General features: G+C 37.2%; 1 protein-coding gene across 1 annotated transcript in view; it reads left to right on the top strand.

Annotated features, from left to right (window-relative positions):
- Positions 1-5,992: 5,992 nt before the first annotated feature.
- RGS17 (regulator of G protein signaling 17) overlaps positions 5,993-17,592 on the top strand; it is a 29,155-nt gene continuing 17,555 nt past the window's right edge. The window contains exon 1 of the mRNA XM_058835545.1: positions 5,993-6,117. Within this exon, the coding sequence (XP_058691528.1) occupies positions 5,999-6,117 (119 nt within the window). The 5' untranslated portion in view covers positions 5,993-5,998. The remainder of the gene's footprint in view (positions 6,118-17,592) is intronic.

Genomic DNA, 17,592 nt, shown 5'->3' with positions numbered 1-17,592 from the left:
CTAAATTTAAAAATAATCCTTGTTAGGAATCAAGTGATTACCAGTAAAGACAGTGAAAACAAGTGTGGTTAAGAGATTGGTGGAGTCACATCTGGGTCTGAAATAAACTGGTATAAGGTATGAATTTATAGAAACTACACTGTTGAGGTTTTGGCCCTTTATTCTCAAAGTCAAAAGAAATAAAGCAATGCAGGAGAACTGATGTGATAGATCACAAAAAAAGAGAGATATTTTAAGGGCTAAGTTTCTTGCCTGCAGAGTAAATCACCCTCAATATCCTTAAGTCATTGACTGCACCTTTCTTTTACAAGATGATCTTTCTTGGCTATTGCAAAGTTTGAAAAAGGACAGTTTCCCTAGCTGATTCTGCACCAATTCTGCCCCAAAATCGTAGCCATTATGTGTCCTACCTGCAACAAAAGACAAAATGCCGCTTCCTTGCTGTATAAAATGATGCATGTTTATCCTCACCCTTATATGATGTCTCTCTTTCAAAACAGCCATTAGATAATGGTCCCAGAAGATTACTCTTCTCAATCCCCTGTGGAGTTTCAATATTTTCCTCCAATTTCATAGAACAGAAGCTTCTCCAGGGAATGCCTTCACAATGCTGAGGGGGACAGAAATTATTACAGGGGGGTCATGTGCAAGGGGAGGCTCCAAAACAAGCAAAGAGGGACAAATGGGACACTGCCAAAAGTTCAGAAAATTGCAGTACTGTAATGACAGTCTTTTGAGGCCAGGAGGGAAAAAAGAAAAAGGAAAAAAAAAAAAAATCTCTTCATCAGAAGAGAGACATCAAATTAAGTTATTGAAATTATGCAGCCTATGAATTGGGAAAACACTTTAAAACCCATCTAAAACTTAGCACAAATCCTACAGGATGTGAAGAGTTAGGGAAGTGCAGAAATTGCCTTCTTTTCATTTTCTAGAGGAACTCTGTGGAATCTGAAGGGACTGTAGTCTGTATTCAATAGGACTTCCCAGTAAATGTAATAAACCAAATAATTCTTCCATCAGTTATTTCTTTTGAGCAGTCTTCCCAAGACAGTGCTCTGTGCACAGGGGGTTTTCTGTAATAATTACTCCTGGGAACCCAGTGGAATAAGTGGTAATTACACTATCTAAACACAGAAATAGATCCTTGTGTCATTGGTTCCAGAACTAATAGGAAACCTTACTCCACATTTCTAAGGGTTTTTTAATATTCATAATCTTCCAGCACTGCAAGATTGAAGATACACACAGGGTTGCACAGACTTTCTTGCTCTGCAGTTTATTAGAGCCACCTGTCTCATAACTGGTATAATAAACAGTTGCTGTACCCTTGGGTTCCTTTCCTCAGCTACAGAGCAGGGCCAACAGATGTTCTGCAAAATGAAGTCCTCCATGATTATGGATTTCTCAAAGGCCATAATACCAACCCACCCCCGAGAGAATGAGTCAGTCAAGCAAGCTCGAATACTATTCCTATTTCCTACCAGGACAAATGGAAATCATAGCACAGTAAACCATGCCCCCAAATGGAGGCAAAGAACCGGATGCAAAAGTATCAGAAGGAATTGATACCTGTGACATGATGGTCTGAGAGATCATATGTAGTGTACCAAGGAGAAAAACCGTTCTGTTGGACAAAAGGCCCACCTTCACCACCAGGTACTTTTGCCAAGCTAGAGGGTCTCAGGAAGAATGAAAATGGTGAAAAAGCTAAAAGACAAACTGAGGTCTTGGAGACAGTGTGTACTATTTGTACTATTATACTAGAAGGTCTCCTCAGAATCAGTTCACAATATTCTAGTCCTTCACAATTATGTACTAACTTTCACTTCAGAAAAATTCTTCATCTCATCAGAGCGACTTGCTGAATCAAAGATTCTAAATTTCTTTTTTATGCCTTGGACCAAGGCACCAAATATAAACCCTCTGTCTACTCAGTCTCTAAATATAGCCAAGAATTAAGATATTCCTGCTTCTGCATCCTAAATAATCTAATGGAATCAATTACTGTTTTGCGTAGATGACATCTGGTATTTGCAAATAAAACATGAAACATGAAATCCAACGAAAATAAGCATGAAACTAAAGTTTCCACCCATCCAACTACATCCTCAGTAAATGTAATAGTTTTGCGTCACAGGGTGGGTTTTTCATATTTCTTATAGACTTCGGTTTAAAGCTCTCTGAGAGAAAGTAACACAAACAGAAGAACAGGGCTGATGACTTTGACTTCAGCCACTGGTTATGCCACTGAACATTTCAAGAATTCACTGAGAACACTGTCCATTGCTTGGAGTTTCAGCCTCATGTTTTTATTGAGTGGAGCACCAGTCCTGCCAAGCAAAATCATTTTCTTTGTACCATGAGACACAGCAAGGTTCAGAGTGAACAGCAATGTCAGCTGTGGAAAGGAGAAAATCTGAAATGGATTAAATACAACTTTTTCCCACTGTGCCAGTAAAATCTTTCCCCATGATATTTGGAAGCTAAGGATAGTCCCACTATATAATATCCGTGTTCACAACCCATTTCAAAATATATTCCATTGTGGCACTTTGCTGGAATTGCAATTAATGCTTTATTGGGCTAGGGCCATAATGTACATACTTGGATGTACATACAGGATTTGGGTATGTTGCTAGCTCTGTCTTCCTTTCTTCCTTCCTTAGGAAAAAAATTCTTTACTGTGAGAGTGGTGAAGTGCTGGAAAAGGTTGCCAAGGAAGTTGTGGGTGCCCCAAACCCAGCAGTGTTCAAGGCCATGCTGGATGGGGCAATCGGGTATAGCGGAAGGTGCCTCTGCTCGTGGCAAGGGGACTGGAACCAGATGATCTTTTAGGTCCCTTGCAACCCAGGCCATTCTATGATTCTGATTCTATGATTCTTTTCTTTCTTTTATCTGTTTCTTTTTTTATTTTTTTTATTTTTTTTCAAATACAGACTAAATAGATAAATATAACTTTACCTGCAATCAAGGACTGCCTTCTTCCTTCACCAAATAATACGTGGCCAGAAAGGGGATGAGTGATGTGCTTCCCCATATTCCAGAGCTGTTAGAACATAGCAAAGCAAACAGCTCTGCCTAGCCTGGCTCTGAGCAGCCTTGGAGGAAGCCACTTCTCCTGAAATGCTCTACAATGGAGAATCATATTTCCCTCACAGTTCTGTGCCCAGCCAGACTTGGAAACCTCTGAAACAGCTGGCCATGGTAGTTCATACCCAAAAGGTGAATGCTAGAGACTTTTCAGTAGTTGAGGTTTCTGGGCAGGATTAAAGGTGTGAACCATTCCTGTGAAACCCCACTTCTGACTGTCCCTCTCTGCCATATTCTGTGTGATGGGAGCTGCAGCTGCAGATTTTACCTTTCTGCAGCTGCATAATTCCCACCCATTTCACCGTCACTTACTGACAGTGGGAACAGGAATGGAAGAAAGTGGTTCCCCCATTCTCCTTGCCTGTCTGCTGTTCAGTTTTCTCCCCAATTCTATCCAAGTGCTCACATCTTCCCGAGGTAAATGAGAAAGTCACTTGAAGCAAGTTGAACCTATTTATTTTTTCTTTTCCCTCCAGATTAAATTTCCACTGTGCCTATTATTTTCTCAAATTCACCAGGTACCTGTACAAATGCTGCTGCCAACACAGAGAAGGGGTCCAGCTCAGGTGAGGGAATGAGTGACTGTGAGCAGGAGACAAGGGAGAGGGATATTTATTTTAGTGGCAGCAGCATCTTGTGGTATGGTAAAGCTTTTCTGAAACTATGGCAAAGTCACCAACTGTCATCATCATGTCTGAATGGATAACCTTCATCCTATCCCCTTTATTTATAGTGCTACATATTCTAGTCATAGTACATTTTTTTTTATATAGCTAAAATGGTGAAAAAAATGCTTATATTATATTATATTATATTATATTATATTATATTATATTATATTATATTATATTATATTATATTATATTATATTATATTATATTATATTATATTATATTATATTATATTATATTATATTATATTATATTATATTATATTATATTATATTATATTATATTATATTATATTATATTATATTATATTATAATATAGAGGTGGAATGAATGGGATTACAGCCCAATAAATGCCTAAATATGGTAACTTACTGGTCTCTGAAACTTTTAAATTTTGTTGGTTTTTTTTTTTTTTATTGTACAAATATTTCTAGAGTCACTATCTTACTTAAAAGAAACAAATGTTCTGTTTCAAAATATCTGGCTTTAATTCATTTAACCATAGTCATTGCACTTGCTGAAAAAAAAAAAACAATTCACAGCATGACACAGCTATCTATGAAATAATTTAACTGCATCATGCACAGTCAGCAGAAGTTCTGCACTGTAATTTGGAGAAAGAGACTTTATACTGTCACTTACTCTCTGAGCTACATATTATGCTTCAAAAATTTTCCTTCCTCCCTATCTATTGAAAAAAATTATCCAGTTACACCTTGTTAACATCTGAGGTTTGCATTTGACATAAAAAAAAGGTGTATGTTTTGTTTGCATGTCATTTTAATTTTCAAGAGCGGCTATAAACCATAAGTAATATCAATAGCATAAGCAGGTGCACTTACCAGTGATAGTTAGATGGTTCTTCATTGTTCTATTTTACCAAACACTTCAAAAATTACTTGATTCTACTCAGTGACAGCATGGAAAAGCTAGCTATGCAAGAAGCCAGAATAACCATCAACCTTGAGTTTTGGAGCATGAGTTTGAGTTCTGAAGCTCAGTATCCTTGCTGTGTGTGGTTGTGTGTAAGCTGTCTAGGACACTATTACAGAATAGAAAGCTCAGGAGTTTTAGCAACCATGTAAATGAAAACTCTCACAGCTGCTGCTTGAGTGCATGTAGAAGAAGTGGCATGTCTCTTGTTTGTCTGTGCATGGTGTACCCAGGTGGCAAATCAATCAGACTTTGCCTTTCCCCAGCACTCCTGGTTGTAGCAGAATGCCCTGGGAATGTGGAGCACCGTGTATGCTGCTCACAAAAGGCCATCTCTATCCACTTCTGTTTTAAACCAAGCTCCTCCCTACAGTAATCTCTTAGTACTTTTTCAAAGACAGAAGTACTAAATTTCACTCAAATTTATATGTTTGTATTAGCCATTAATCTGGGAAACTTATAGTTGTTGTACAAAGACGTGAGCCATTAGAAGGACCCTGACATCTAACTCTTCCTAAATAATATAACTTAGCAGTAAATGTTTAACTTATTTTGAAGACTACATAATGCATGGTATACTACTTCCAGCTGCATATTTTAAGTCACTGGGAGAAAAAAAATCTTGGCCTAATAAAACCTAGGAAAAACTGGCAATGAGCAAAGATCTGTGACCAGAAAATAGTCTCAAAGGTGGGGAAGTATTTTATAAATACTAACTAATTATCCATTATATTTACCAAGAATAACTCTTAAATAGCAAGCCTCTCAGTTAGGACACATAAAAATCTTGGCCCTTACCAGACAGCTGCCCTTGATACAATATCACTTACATCAATTTCATTGATCCAGCATAGACTAAAGTCAAAAAGTAAAAAAAGTCAGTATCCAATTAATGTTTAAGGAGAATAACCATCCTGCTGTATTTTTAGCTGCATATTTAGTACAACAGAAACAGCTGTGATAGTCCTTTGGTAAGGAACAAGGCAGTCTCTTCCAAGTGTTACAAAAGCTGTATGGCTTTTAATAAACTGATAATAACTGATAATAAACAGCTCTTTGAGTCCAGCCAAAGATCGGGTGTGATTCAGCGGCACAGGAGCGTGAGCGTGTCACTGAGATGTGGTCTTCTGGAAACTGCTTTTAACACAATGGAACTATTTCTTGGCTGTTCACATGCTTTTGTTGCCATGAGCTGTGAGAACATTGCTGTAGAAATGTGATTGTAATTTATGACTGTCTGTAGTAATTCTGTACATCTCTTATGTCTGTGTTCTTATAGCCACTTGGGCACTGAAGTAGCTGAAATGAGAAAGAGGCAGCAGTCACAAAATGAAGGAACATCAGCTGTGTCTCAATCACCTGGAAACCAAAGGCCCAACAACACATGTTGCTTTTGTTGGTGCTGTTGCTGCAGCTGTTCATGGTATGTCCTGTAGTATATTTGCTTCCATATACACCACAGGTAAACTATGAGAATGGAAAGCACTGGGAACTAACTTCTGGGAGAGGAGACACAATTTAACTTTACATTTAAAAATTTTATTTAAATATTCCCTGATTTGGTTGGACATCTTGTGATGGGGAAGAAGAAAGAATAGTAAATTCAAGCTATATTTATCTTATTAAGCCATAACTAAATGAGGAAATTTCAGTTGTAAAACTTGTATTTGTGAGTGAGAGACTCAATAATGAATATTTTATAGTTTGCATACAAAACATTTTTTTATGCTCATACTTTTGATACAGCAGTTCTCTGCATTCAGGTGAAAAAGAGGGAGATGATCATAAATGTAAATATGTGGTGTCCTGTTACATTACTAATATAAATTCTGTAAATCTGAAAATGTGAGCCTTAAATTCCACTTTATTTCTCAAATGCAGTAGCATGATTTTAGTGGCTGCTTGTCCCTTCCTCAACAAAGAGTTCACTTGTAAAGTCAAGGATTTAAAGTCAGTTTCCGAAATAGCTTTAAATTCTCAGTGTCTTGAGATGCATCAGATCTTTATTCCTTATTTTTATGAACACAGTATTGAAATATAAGGTAAATGACATGCAGTACTGTTCAGAGCCTGTGCATCATGTTAACCAGACAGTTCAGCTTCTTTGGAGTGTCCATTTCTCTCTATATCTGTGTTATTTTCACTTCAATCAGCCATCTGGCCCCAGTCTAAAATCTGAGGCTATTTTCTTCAGTATATTTAAAAATACATACTGGCATATATGCACCAGGTACCAAATGGGACAGGTTTTTTTCAAGATACTGCCACATCCTGGAGGCAGTAGCAGGGTGGACTTTCCTTGGATGTTACTTCCAGTTTCACCTGAAGGCAGAGTATTGCTGGAGCAAGAAGGAGCCAGAGCTCATGTTTTACCAAGTTACTTTGCAATATCTTCAATCCATATTGAGAAATAGGTAGAAGTTTATTAAATAGGAAGTAAAGTGAGGGTGTTTTGTCACTTTTCTTTCTGCTCTGGGACAAGGGCTCAATATCAGCTGTACTGTTACAGGCCAGAGATTCATTTACCTTGGTATCCTGTTTAAGGAAGATATTTCACCTTTATCAAATACCACAAGATAAGGATTAAACAAGTAGATATGCACCTCCTCAAACTACCTACTCAAAACACCTCACAACTATTTTCAATCTGCAACTTAGGTATTTCCTGTCCCAGGGCTCCTTTCTGTGTGGTTTATGGACCTTGGTGGAATTTTCTTTCCTTAATTTGTCAAACCATTTTCTGAAGCGACTTCCTGAGCTAAACTAAGCTTTTGGCATCCAGGATTCCCTCTAGCAATAAATTCTACAGTAGGCCTGTGCATTCCATGAAGTATTACTCCCTTTAATTTGTGTTAACCTACTAGAAACTAATTTCATTTGAAATTTAAATTTCCTTATTCTTATGTGAAGAACAGTGAATAATCATTTCCAGGATGGTCAAGATTTTACAGAGCTCTCTCCCTTCAGCTGTTTTTTCTTCCTCAGCCTTCTCTATTTTAATCTCTGCGATACAGAAAGTGACCCAGACCATGATTTATCCTTATCTGTCCTATTTACTCACCTACCTTGTGTCTATGTCCCTTTCCTATTCGATTTCCTGTCTGAGATGTGTCACTAGATCTGTTTTTGTGGTTGAGACATGGGTGCACCATGTTTTGTGTTTGCTCTTGAGTTTTGTTACTAATTCCTAGCACTCTGCTTATTTTTTAACAACCCCAGAGATGATGTTTTCATGGAATTATCCACCCTGAATACAACATCTCTTTCCTGAATGAAAATAAAGCCCATCATTGTGCATGTACAGCTAAGGTTGGTTTTTGCCTTGCATACAAGAATATTATTAATATTCATATAATATCAATAGTACTCATATAATAGCAATAGTATTCAATAAAATAACAGTTCTAATTCCTAAAACTTAATGACAACTGATTTAATTTTTTAAGCATGATGCAACTCAAGAAATCTTAAATTTGAAAATGGTACTCTATTTTGAAGCTCTTGTGAGCCTTGCAGTCACAGAAGTCACATTGAAGGCAATATCATTATGTATGTAAACAGCTTATGCATATTAAATCTAAATTAGAGTAATTATTGATTTAAAAAAACTGAAAGATGTACCTTCAGCTCTTCTAGTAATTGTTTTTACTTTCTTTCAGGGTTTTTCAGGATTTGAGGTTGGGATTTTTTTTTTGCGAAGTAGATTAGATAGGGCATGGAGAAATCCTGTTAGCTAGTTTTCAAAATTACGTCAAATAAGTGATCAAAGGAATACTTACATCACTCATGTTTGCTAAAATCAAAAGACACAAAAATGATCTAATAAGTATTTTCCAGCTTTAACTTCTATGATTCTGTAGTGGAAGCTCTATTAGAGGAAAGATGGAAAAAAACTTTGAAAAATGCAGTATGAAATGTTTCAGAATCTCAATTTAAATGAAGTAACTGATTGTGATGACAAATTTGCTTTGTAATCAAAACTGTCAGGGAACAGGTTACTGTTCTTGCCTCAGTTGTCTACACTAAAAAATTACAAAAATAATAATAATTTTTAAAAAGTAACTAACTTTATTAGTCTCTCATATATAGAGGATTCTAGCTAATTTATTCTCTAGGGTAGTTCTCTGTAATAGAAAATCCTAATCAATAATTGTAACAGGTTCTCTGGACTTAAAGTAATTACATGCTTTCCCCAGTTCCACAGGTCTTTGTAACTGAGTAACATGAATTTCTCAAGAGATACCTGTCTGGAAATGTTGCTGGATTCATTAATAGGCAAAGCAATGTTCTATCAAGATCAGAATTTTCTTCAGTTCTTCCACCTGTGTGTGACTGATGCTAGCTCTTACATCATTAACTGCTTATTGCCTCAACTTCTTCACCATTCACAGAAATGGGAGGAGTATGTGCAGATTTTAGTAAAAAAATTCCCTTTTTACTGTTCAAAGAGTTAGTTCAATAGTTCCTATATCCAAATAAATCATTAGAATTCTGAAAATATCTTTTGTGCATCATGTGGTGCTTGTTTTCTTCTGTTCTACTCCATGTTAAAATCAGAATAGGCATTAAGTCTTCTGTTTGCACAACAGCACAGGAAAATATTCAGACCTTTGGGGAAATAGTATCTTGCCTAATAGAGACTTGTTAACAGCAAAAAATTGGAGAAATTATTCAGTACATCTTATTAAAAGCCTCTTTTATTTGTTTTTCTCTAATATTTTTTTCTTAAAAATAATAACTATTTGGTGGACTTCTTTATTGTTGTGGGATAATCCCTGTAGGTAGCTCAGCCCCAAGCAGGTGCTTACTCACTCCTCACTAGCAGGATGGAGAAAAGAATCAGAAGAGTGAAAGCGACAAAACTCTTTCATTGACATAAAGAGTTTAATTGATAAAGCAAAGCTGTGTGCACAACTAAAGCAAAACCAAAAATTCATTCATGGCTTCCCATCAATTCAGCCATGTCCTGGATAGCCATGGTCCATCACATGTTAGAGTGACTTGGGAAAACAGATGCTACAACTCTCAACCTCTATCCTTCCTTTTTCTTATGCAGCTTTTATTGCTGATCACAATGTCATATAGTATGGAATATTCCTTTGGTCAGTCGTGGCCAACTGTCCCAGCTGTGTCCCCTCACAGCTTCTTATGCATTCCCAGCCAGCCCACTGACAAGGCAATGTGAGAAACAGAGAAATCTTTGATGCTGTGCAGTGACTGCTCAACAGCAGCTATAACATTAATGTGTTATCAACACTCTTTTGGTCAAAAATCCAAAACGTAGTGCCATAAGGATTCCTGTGAAGAGAATTAACTCCATCCCAGCCAGGCTCAGTACATCTTTTGGCACTGATAATCATCAGGACAGTAAATTGCTCAGCTTACAGGGATAAAGCAAGACTTACTACAAAGGTTTGCATAGATTGAAAATGAAGGGAGATTAACAAGACTGTTAAAATGGCTATTTTATTCTAATAGGTATGCTCATGACGTTGCCAAATAGTTTAAGCTCTGAACTTGTTTCTGAGTACAAGTAGTGAAGGAAACACTAGTCCTCCTCAGTGGAAAAAAATAAAGTCCTTCTGAAGTTCCCAACAGGAAACACTTGTTGGCTTGTTTCCTGTTCCCAGCAGGAAACACTTACTGCTGAAGCAGATGATACATCCCTGTGAAGACCTTCTATAGACCTTCCTCTCTTCACTGACCAGAAATAGACCTTAGGCACTCATTTCACAAAGACTGCCCAATTAAAGTACCATGTACCTATGGTTCTGGACTGAATCATCCCATGTCTCAAGCTTCTGCAAAGCTCCATTTCAATAGAGGACAGAAGAATGTGCTTCCTTCTGAGATGTAATTTCAATGACTTGGGTAGCCTGAGACTTCCAAAATTTGCAGTAAGTCTTCTAACATGACAGTCCATAATTTTCTCAATTATGCTTTCTCCAGAGAGTTGACCATTTAATACTTAGAGCTGTGACTTTATAATTTTGAGCTCAGTTTGGCAAGGTTAGAGGAGTAAGCCTGCTATTTCACTTCCCCAACCTTGTTTAGCAATCCATTACTCCAGCTTCCTGAGCAGACATGAAACTTGTTTTTCTCTTGAATACACTTTTAAATTACATTCTTCAAAAAAACTCTTCAGGCACTAGCACAGGGAGATTGGCTTTTCTGCCAATTTTATTTTGCTTCTTCCTTTGTCTCCTACCCAGAGCAGGAGTCATATCTTTTAATCCCCTCTTCCTTTCATAAGGTGCTCAGTGAATTTGAAAACTGTGGGACACTCTGATGCCAGATAATCTGTCTCCTTTTACTGTACACAGAAGGCTCAGAAGGGATCTGACATCTACCCTGCAAGAGACCTTTAGCCGTATGTCAGTCTGGGGTACGTGAAAAGGTTTCCAGGGGATAAGTGAAGGTGATCACTTAACTTCACTTGTAGCTTGATTGAAGTGAGTGAGCTGAAAGGCCTTTACCCAAAAATGTAACCATTAAAACTGTTGAAGAATTGTGGAAGAGAGTTTCCCACACACAAGAGATTCCAGGGAAGATAGGGCATTTGCCATCTTGGCAGTAAACAACAGTTGCTCTTGGCAAGAAACCTCTCTCCTCAATTCTTATAACTTGTCTATGACCGCTGTGAGTTACTCTGAAACTTCTTCCTGATGACATTGCTACACAAATATTTTTCTTTATTAAAGGGAACATTTTCCTTGCAAGAGTTGCACAGTTTACTTGGGCCTACAAGAAAATATTTCTGTCTCCTGTGCCATAAATACGAAATGGTAGACACAGTTCTAAGAACAATTTTAAATTGCATTAATATTTGTTCTCTATGGGGTTCAGTATTATCCTCCTTACAAACTGTGTGCTCTATATGAAGGAAAAAACCACCAAAAAAAAAAAACACCTTTTTTTTTTTTTTCTTTTTTTTCCCCCACTTCCCACCTCTCTAGTACTTTGAGAAGAATAATATTTTCCTGCCATATTCAATCTTAGTTTGCTATCAAAACATTGTGTCAAGACTTCACTTGAATCTATAAAAGATATTTTCTGGGGGCTACAGTCATGGCTGCTTTATTTTATTTAACTGTGGTAGAAAGTTTGAAGGACAGAGAAGTAAAGAAAGGACGGAAACAAAAAAACAATTTAATGCAATAAATTATAGGCACATGTTCATAAGTATGTCAAAAACAAAACCCATATCCTTCTTCACATGCCTGTTTGCAGCAGAAATTTAGACTAGGCCCAGACTAGAGGTGGACTGATACAAGAAAAAGCCAGGCTCTCAGGATTTTGTTAAAGCTTCTGGCAAGAAAAGAAAATCTTTATCTTTGAAACAAAACCACTGATTTTGAAAAACATATTTTGGCTTTTAATTTTGTTTTTAATTCTTCTTTTCCTCCCTGAACACATAGGACAAAATGTCTGAAACAGATGTACTCAATTCTCTGTGTTTTACTTTTTCAAAATAACACATCTGTGAAAAAGTGAATATGGAAAAGTGCATCAGGAATTTTTTTACTCTAGTGCAGAATACAGAAGTGCAGGCTACTGTACTCTATTTTACTGAAATAGAAGGTGATATTTTTTAAAATATTTAATGGGAAAAAGATGTTCCAATCTGAACCTTTTTATACTTTAAAATATCATAGAACACCCTTATATTTTTACCACTTGCTATTGCAGAGGTCAAAGATGAGAACATTCCATCTCTTTCCTGGAGAATAATTTATTCTGAGGAAGAGAAAGCTTAGGAACTTGTGTTTTGTGCAACTATGGGACAGTATCATCTGATTATCAGAGTGCAATGGGCACCACTGGTAAGGAAAGTAGAACCAGTTCTTTGATAGGTCATATTTAGAGCTGGATAAAATCCATTATCTGGCTTGTCACACTGCTACTAAACATGATATTCATGAAAACCAGTCTTAAATCGCCTTTTCTTTAAATCCACATATCCTAGTGCTGAGCCCATAAGAGAAAGCTGGCAGACATTCCTTTTGTTGATGGAATGCACAATGGAGTGAGTGTGGACTGAGGATTTAAATATCTAGTCCTCAGAAATGGGCCTCTCAAAGTTCCCTGAGATACTTAAAATAAAATAATTGAATTCTCAGTATTTGGAAAAATAATCAGAATACTCACTAAAAATAAATAGCTTGTCAAGTTGTTTTTTTTTCATACTTCTCTAAGTTAACTGTGCTTATTAAATGCTACCCAAGTAAAGCATTTCTTTTCCCTTTAAAGCAAAAGATCTCTAAATGGAAAAAAAAAATCAGAGCAGGGAAGCATGTCTTCCTAATAAGTATGAAATTTAATAAGCTCTTTCTCCTTTACAATTACGACAGGGGAAGTGATTTTGCTGGAAATTTATGGAAGTTTAGATCCTCAGGGCAGGCTGGAGACAGGTGGCTCTGTGCATGCTTGTTTACACAGCTCTCCTAGGGCAACACAGCCTGATTTGCCAACCTCTGGGCTGTGACACTTGGCCAGATTGTCAGTGTTAGCCTAACAATTCCTGGAAGTCTGCTCTCTCCTTGAGCCAGACTACAAATTTACCTCATATATGATACAACATACAGCTTATCCCAATGCTCCAGAGCTGGCAAGTAAAGGCAGCTTTGACCATTTCTTGCACCTCCCTGTGAAGCAGTTCTGAAATGCTGCCTTTTCAAAAGAGGGTGGCACATCTCTTTGCCACAAGGTGTAAAGGTAAGTGGGCTCACAAATATGCTAATGGCTTCTAACTACTAGTCTATAATTTTTCCTTCATCTGCTTCTAGAGAGTAAGATGTGAATGCAGGAAAACAAGGCGTTACTGGCAAACCAAAAGCACTTTAGAAATATCATTTACAGAAAACAAAAAATTAGTGTAAAAATAGCTAAAGGAAGCTTAAAGTTAACCTACTGAATGTCATGAGAACCATTCTTGGTCACTATGGAGCCCTCTTCTGAATTAATCAAATATATCTCCCCTCATCAAAAAGCAGCTAAGTAATCCCTTAATCGAAGCTAATGCACCACCTTTTGTCTTCTTCCTTTCTTCTTCTCAGCCTCTTACCACCTACCTCCAAATTCCTGTGGGAGCACAAGCTCTTGCACAGCCTCGGAATAGAGGCAAGGACAGTGAGCCACCAGCTCCCACAGCATCAAGGAGTTTCCACAGGAAATTTGCCAAGAAGTAGATTCAGGCTGTTGCTTTCTGGGACATATAAAGTAAATTACAATCATGTTCTTCTCTGTGAGAAAGCTGTAAGGTAGCTTACAGTGCATGTATTTTGGCACGTGGTGCAAAGAGGTAATAACTAAGATGCTGCCAGTCTACCATGAAATCATGGTGGAAGCACAAAGATACACAAGACACTACACAGATGTTCAGCATATATAAATAATTCTAAATTCGTTTCCAACCAAGAATCCTGGTTTGAAAAAACTGTTAACACTTTTAACACTTTTCAACTAAGTCCATGCAAACTGATTAATGTTCCTATTTTCAAAGGTATAAGGAAAACTTTTTACTCCACATAATAAAAATAGAAGGCTAATACAAAGAATGGAACAGCTTCTTCTGTAGCTGGTCAGCTAACTTTCGTCACAAGCCAGTGGTAGAACCCCCATTAACATCAAAACCAGCCCTGGGCTCTCTGTGCCAAGCTTTCCTAGTATCAGGATTTTATTCTTATAATTTAAACTTTGAAAGTTCATTTCATTTTGAGGAACAGATGGAGGCTCATGTGTTTACTGATATTTTTCCCCATCTGTGATAACACAAGCAGGTTAGAGAATGAGCAGATTGTAAACATAATAGATTAGCAAATTTTAAATAAATGTTTCAGAAGATTCACAAATGAAATGCAGATTCTTTTGTGTGTAGTACTAATAAGATACAAACCCCTGATCAGTCTAACTGCATAAAATAGTCCTACTTTAAGTAAACATCTCTATAAAGAAAATTACAGTAAAAAAAAAAATCAGAACTGCAGTTCTTCTAAATTGAAGAATAAATACATGCTCAGAGGGGATTTGGGATTACACAAGGCTCATTCTAATTCAGTGGTGCAAAAGACACCAACACTAGTTCCATAGAAGGAGAGAGCAGGCTAAATCTAGTTAACTTTATAAAATGATCTTGATTCTGTCCTGGCACAGCACTCGAGTGTATTCAGGGACAGCTGCTCTTGAGGAGACTGGAGGGAGAGAAAGAAGTAGCAGAATCACTTCCACTGGTGAAAAGCAGCTTGATACCTCCTCTGAGGCTGTTTAAGAGATGGATTGCTTAAGAGCATCAGCATCTTGGCTCTCCCTCACTCCTCATACCCATTTCCCACCTGCCTGCACCAAAATGCTGTTCAGCTTAGTGTCTGTGGAACACTGGCTGGAGGAAGACTTGTAATGTCATGACAGATTTTCTGTCACCGGAGCACAGCTTGACTGTTGCTTTGGAGAAAAGAAAAAAAAAAAAGAGTGCTGAGGTTGTCTGAGTCCAGCTTATGCTGTGATTCACAGGTATTAGGAGTTTGGAGCCTTTGAAATCTCCCTTGACAGGGTTTGGGCTGCTTTAGGTTTTCTTATGACAAATTTGCAATTAGATATTTACACAAAGATGCATTAAGTCCGTGGAAAACTACATAAACAGAGAAGTACGTGAAAGGTCACAATGGGTCTGAGATCAAAACATCACCTGAAGTAAGAAGTGTTGATAGATGGTAACATTTTAAAGGTGCCAAAGTCCCCTTGCAAACCTTTTAATTTTATTCATTGTGGAATAATAAAAACTTTAATATTCAACATGCAAAAACAATAACAAAACACCCTTTTCCAAATTAAACACACTGACAGTGTCTATACCACTAAGCAAAACTTAGGGCCAGGGTCAGATGGGCTAGGGTCAGCCTGTACAGTAAATTGTTAGCGTTAACTCCTTAGCAGAGATTTGGCCAGTGCCAAAGTCTCAGCCAATGGCCTGTGGCAGGTGCAGAAACCCTGTTTTGGGTATGGACTTTAGTGGACTGGGGCTATGTGGTGCCAGTCAACCTCAGAACTCTCCCAGACCGTTTTATCTGCAAGAATAAATACACCTTGTAGTTCCGAACCAAAAGGGAAAAGAATTAGGCTACTAAAATCTGTCAGCAGCAGAATTTCCATCTTGCATATGTTTATTTTTTAACCGTGCATAATTCCAAATCAGTTCAAAACGCCAGTTGAAACAGGAATAAATGTCTAGTGCTTTGAAGAGAAAAAATGAGAATATTTCATGGAGATTAGTCTGGACGTCTAGTAGGAAGCACGTATTAAATGGAGATCCTCTCACTAGAAAAGTGGGTCAGACATTCATTATGCTAGTGAGAAAGGCAAAGGAGATATGAGTCTTGTCTAGTCACCCTTAAAAATTCCATAGCACATATATTTGCCTAGATGGCAGCTCTGGTTCTTCTGAAATATCTGGTTGAGGGCTGGATAATGGCAGATGCTGAGCATCCATTATGAAGGAATGGGTAATTTCAGTTCTTGTTGACATCCATGCTGAAAGTGCTTCCCAGTTTAGGGTCTAACAAAATTTGGAAACCAGTACTAACAAAACAGATGTCCGTAATATACACAGAGGGTCTCAATCCTGTTTGTTATCTGGAAGAATGTAAAGGGGGAGATCCCCCATCTCACTTGACTGTGATGTGGATAAGCATAAACTAGTTTAGTCTGGGCTCATTTCACAAAATATGGTGTTCAAAATCATCATATCGGGAACTATCCTTTGAAATTTCCTAAAGCTCTCTTTAACTGGATTGCTCTGCAACACCTTATGAAAATAAAAATGTGAATTTAGTATGAATGTTTCCAGGCATCCCTTCCCATTTAAAAACTACATCTAAATCCATGGAATCTATCAACATTACCAAAGTAGTGACCCTATTCAAGCTCAATTCTTTACTGTTGCTCCTACTTTAATATTTGAAAACCAAGAATATTAAAGAAAAAGCCACTACAGAAACTGAGACTAGGCTCATTTATTAGAATTAGTTGAGACCATTAGGCTTGCTTGCTTGTTTTGGAGGGTTTTTATTCATGTAGCTACCCTTTGAAGGGATACAATTTCCATTTATTTGAACAGTACAGAACTGTCACTTTTAATTGTCTCAAATATATGAAGGAATTGCTTGGAAAATAGTTGTAGCCAGGAGTAAGGACACTGCAGATTGTCTAGTAATTAAATGTATCCATCATACAAGATGGAATATGAATGGTAATATTATTCTGAAGGAAAGAATGAAACTGACAGCCAGAATAGTGATCTGTTGGGTGACCTGACAAAAGAAATACATCCTTGAGCTGAATATTGCCTAAAGCAGAAACCATCTCTAAACTAATGGAAAAAAGCTAGAGTAACTGCACTAGAAATCATTGGTAAATAAACTTTGCCAAGCCTTGAGTTTCTTACCTTTACAGAAATTACATTCCACATATGAGAACAAAAATCTCAAAAAAATATCCTAAAAAGGACTAACAGTTTACAAAAGTTGTAATTACTTGTGTTGTGACTATCATTATGTAAAATTAATATAACTTCTTTAAGGTAAAATCTAGAAGAAAGTATATTTCCTTACAGATTTTCAGAAGAACAAAATGTTGTAAGGAAAAGAAGAATTTAGGAAAGTGTGATTGATTTAAATCACTAATTCTTTCCTGTCTTGCATAGTTACAAATTTTGCTCTGTGCTAGTCTAAGTTTGAGGGAGATATTGTCCTTTATTTAAGAAGTTCAAGTACAGTGCACACTGGTAGTTTCCATCTGCCTTTGAGCTCCTGCTGAGCTGCAATATCTGCAGGTAGGAAGATAAAATAAGTCACACAAGAGCAGAGGAAGAAAACAACACCTTCAGAAAGGCTGTCCATTAAAA

Source organism: Poecile atricapillus, chromosome 3 (assembly GCF_030490865.1).
Source record: "Poecile atricapillus isolate bPoeAtr1 chromosome 3, bPoeAtr1.hap1, whole genome shotgun sequence".
Lineage (NCBI taxonomy): Eukaryota > Metazoa > Chordata > Aves > Passeriformes > Paridae > Poecile > Poecile atricapillus.
This window is presented reverse-complemented; position numbering and strand designations above follow the sequence as displayed.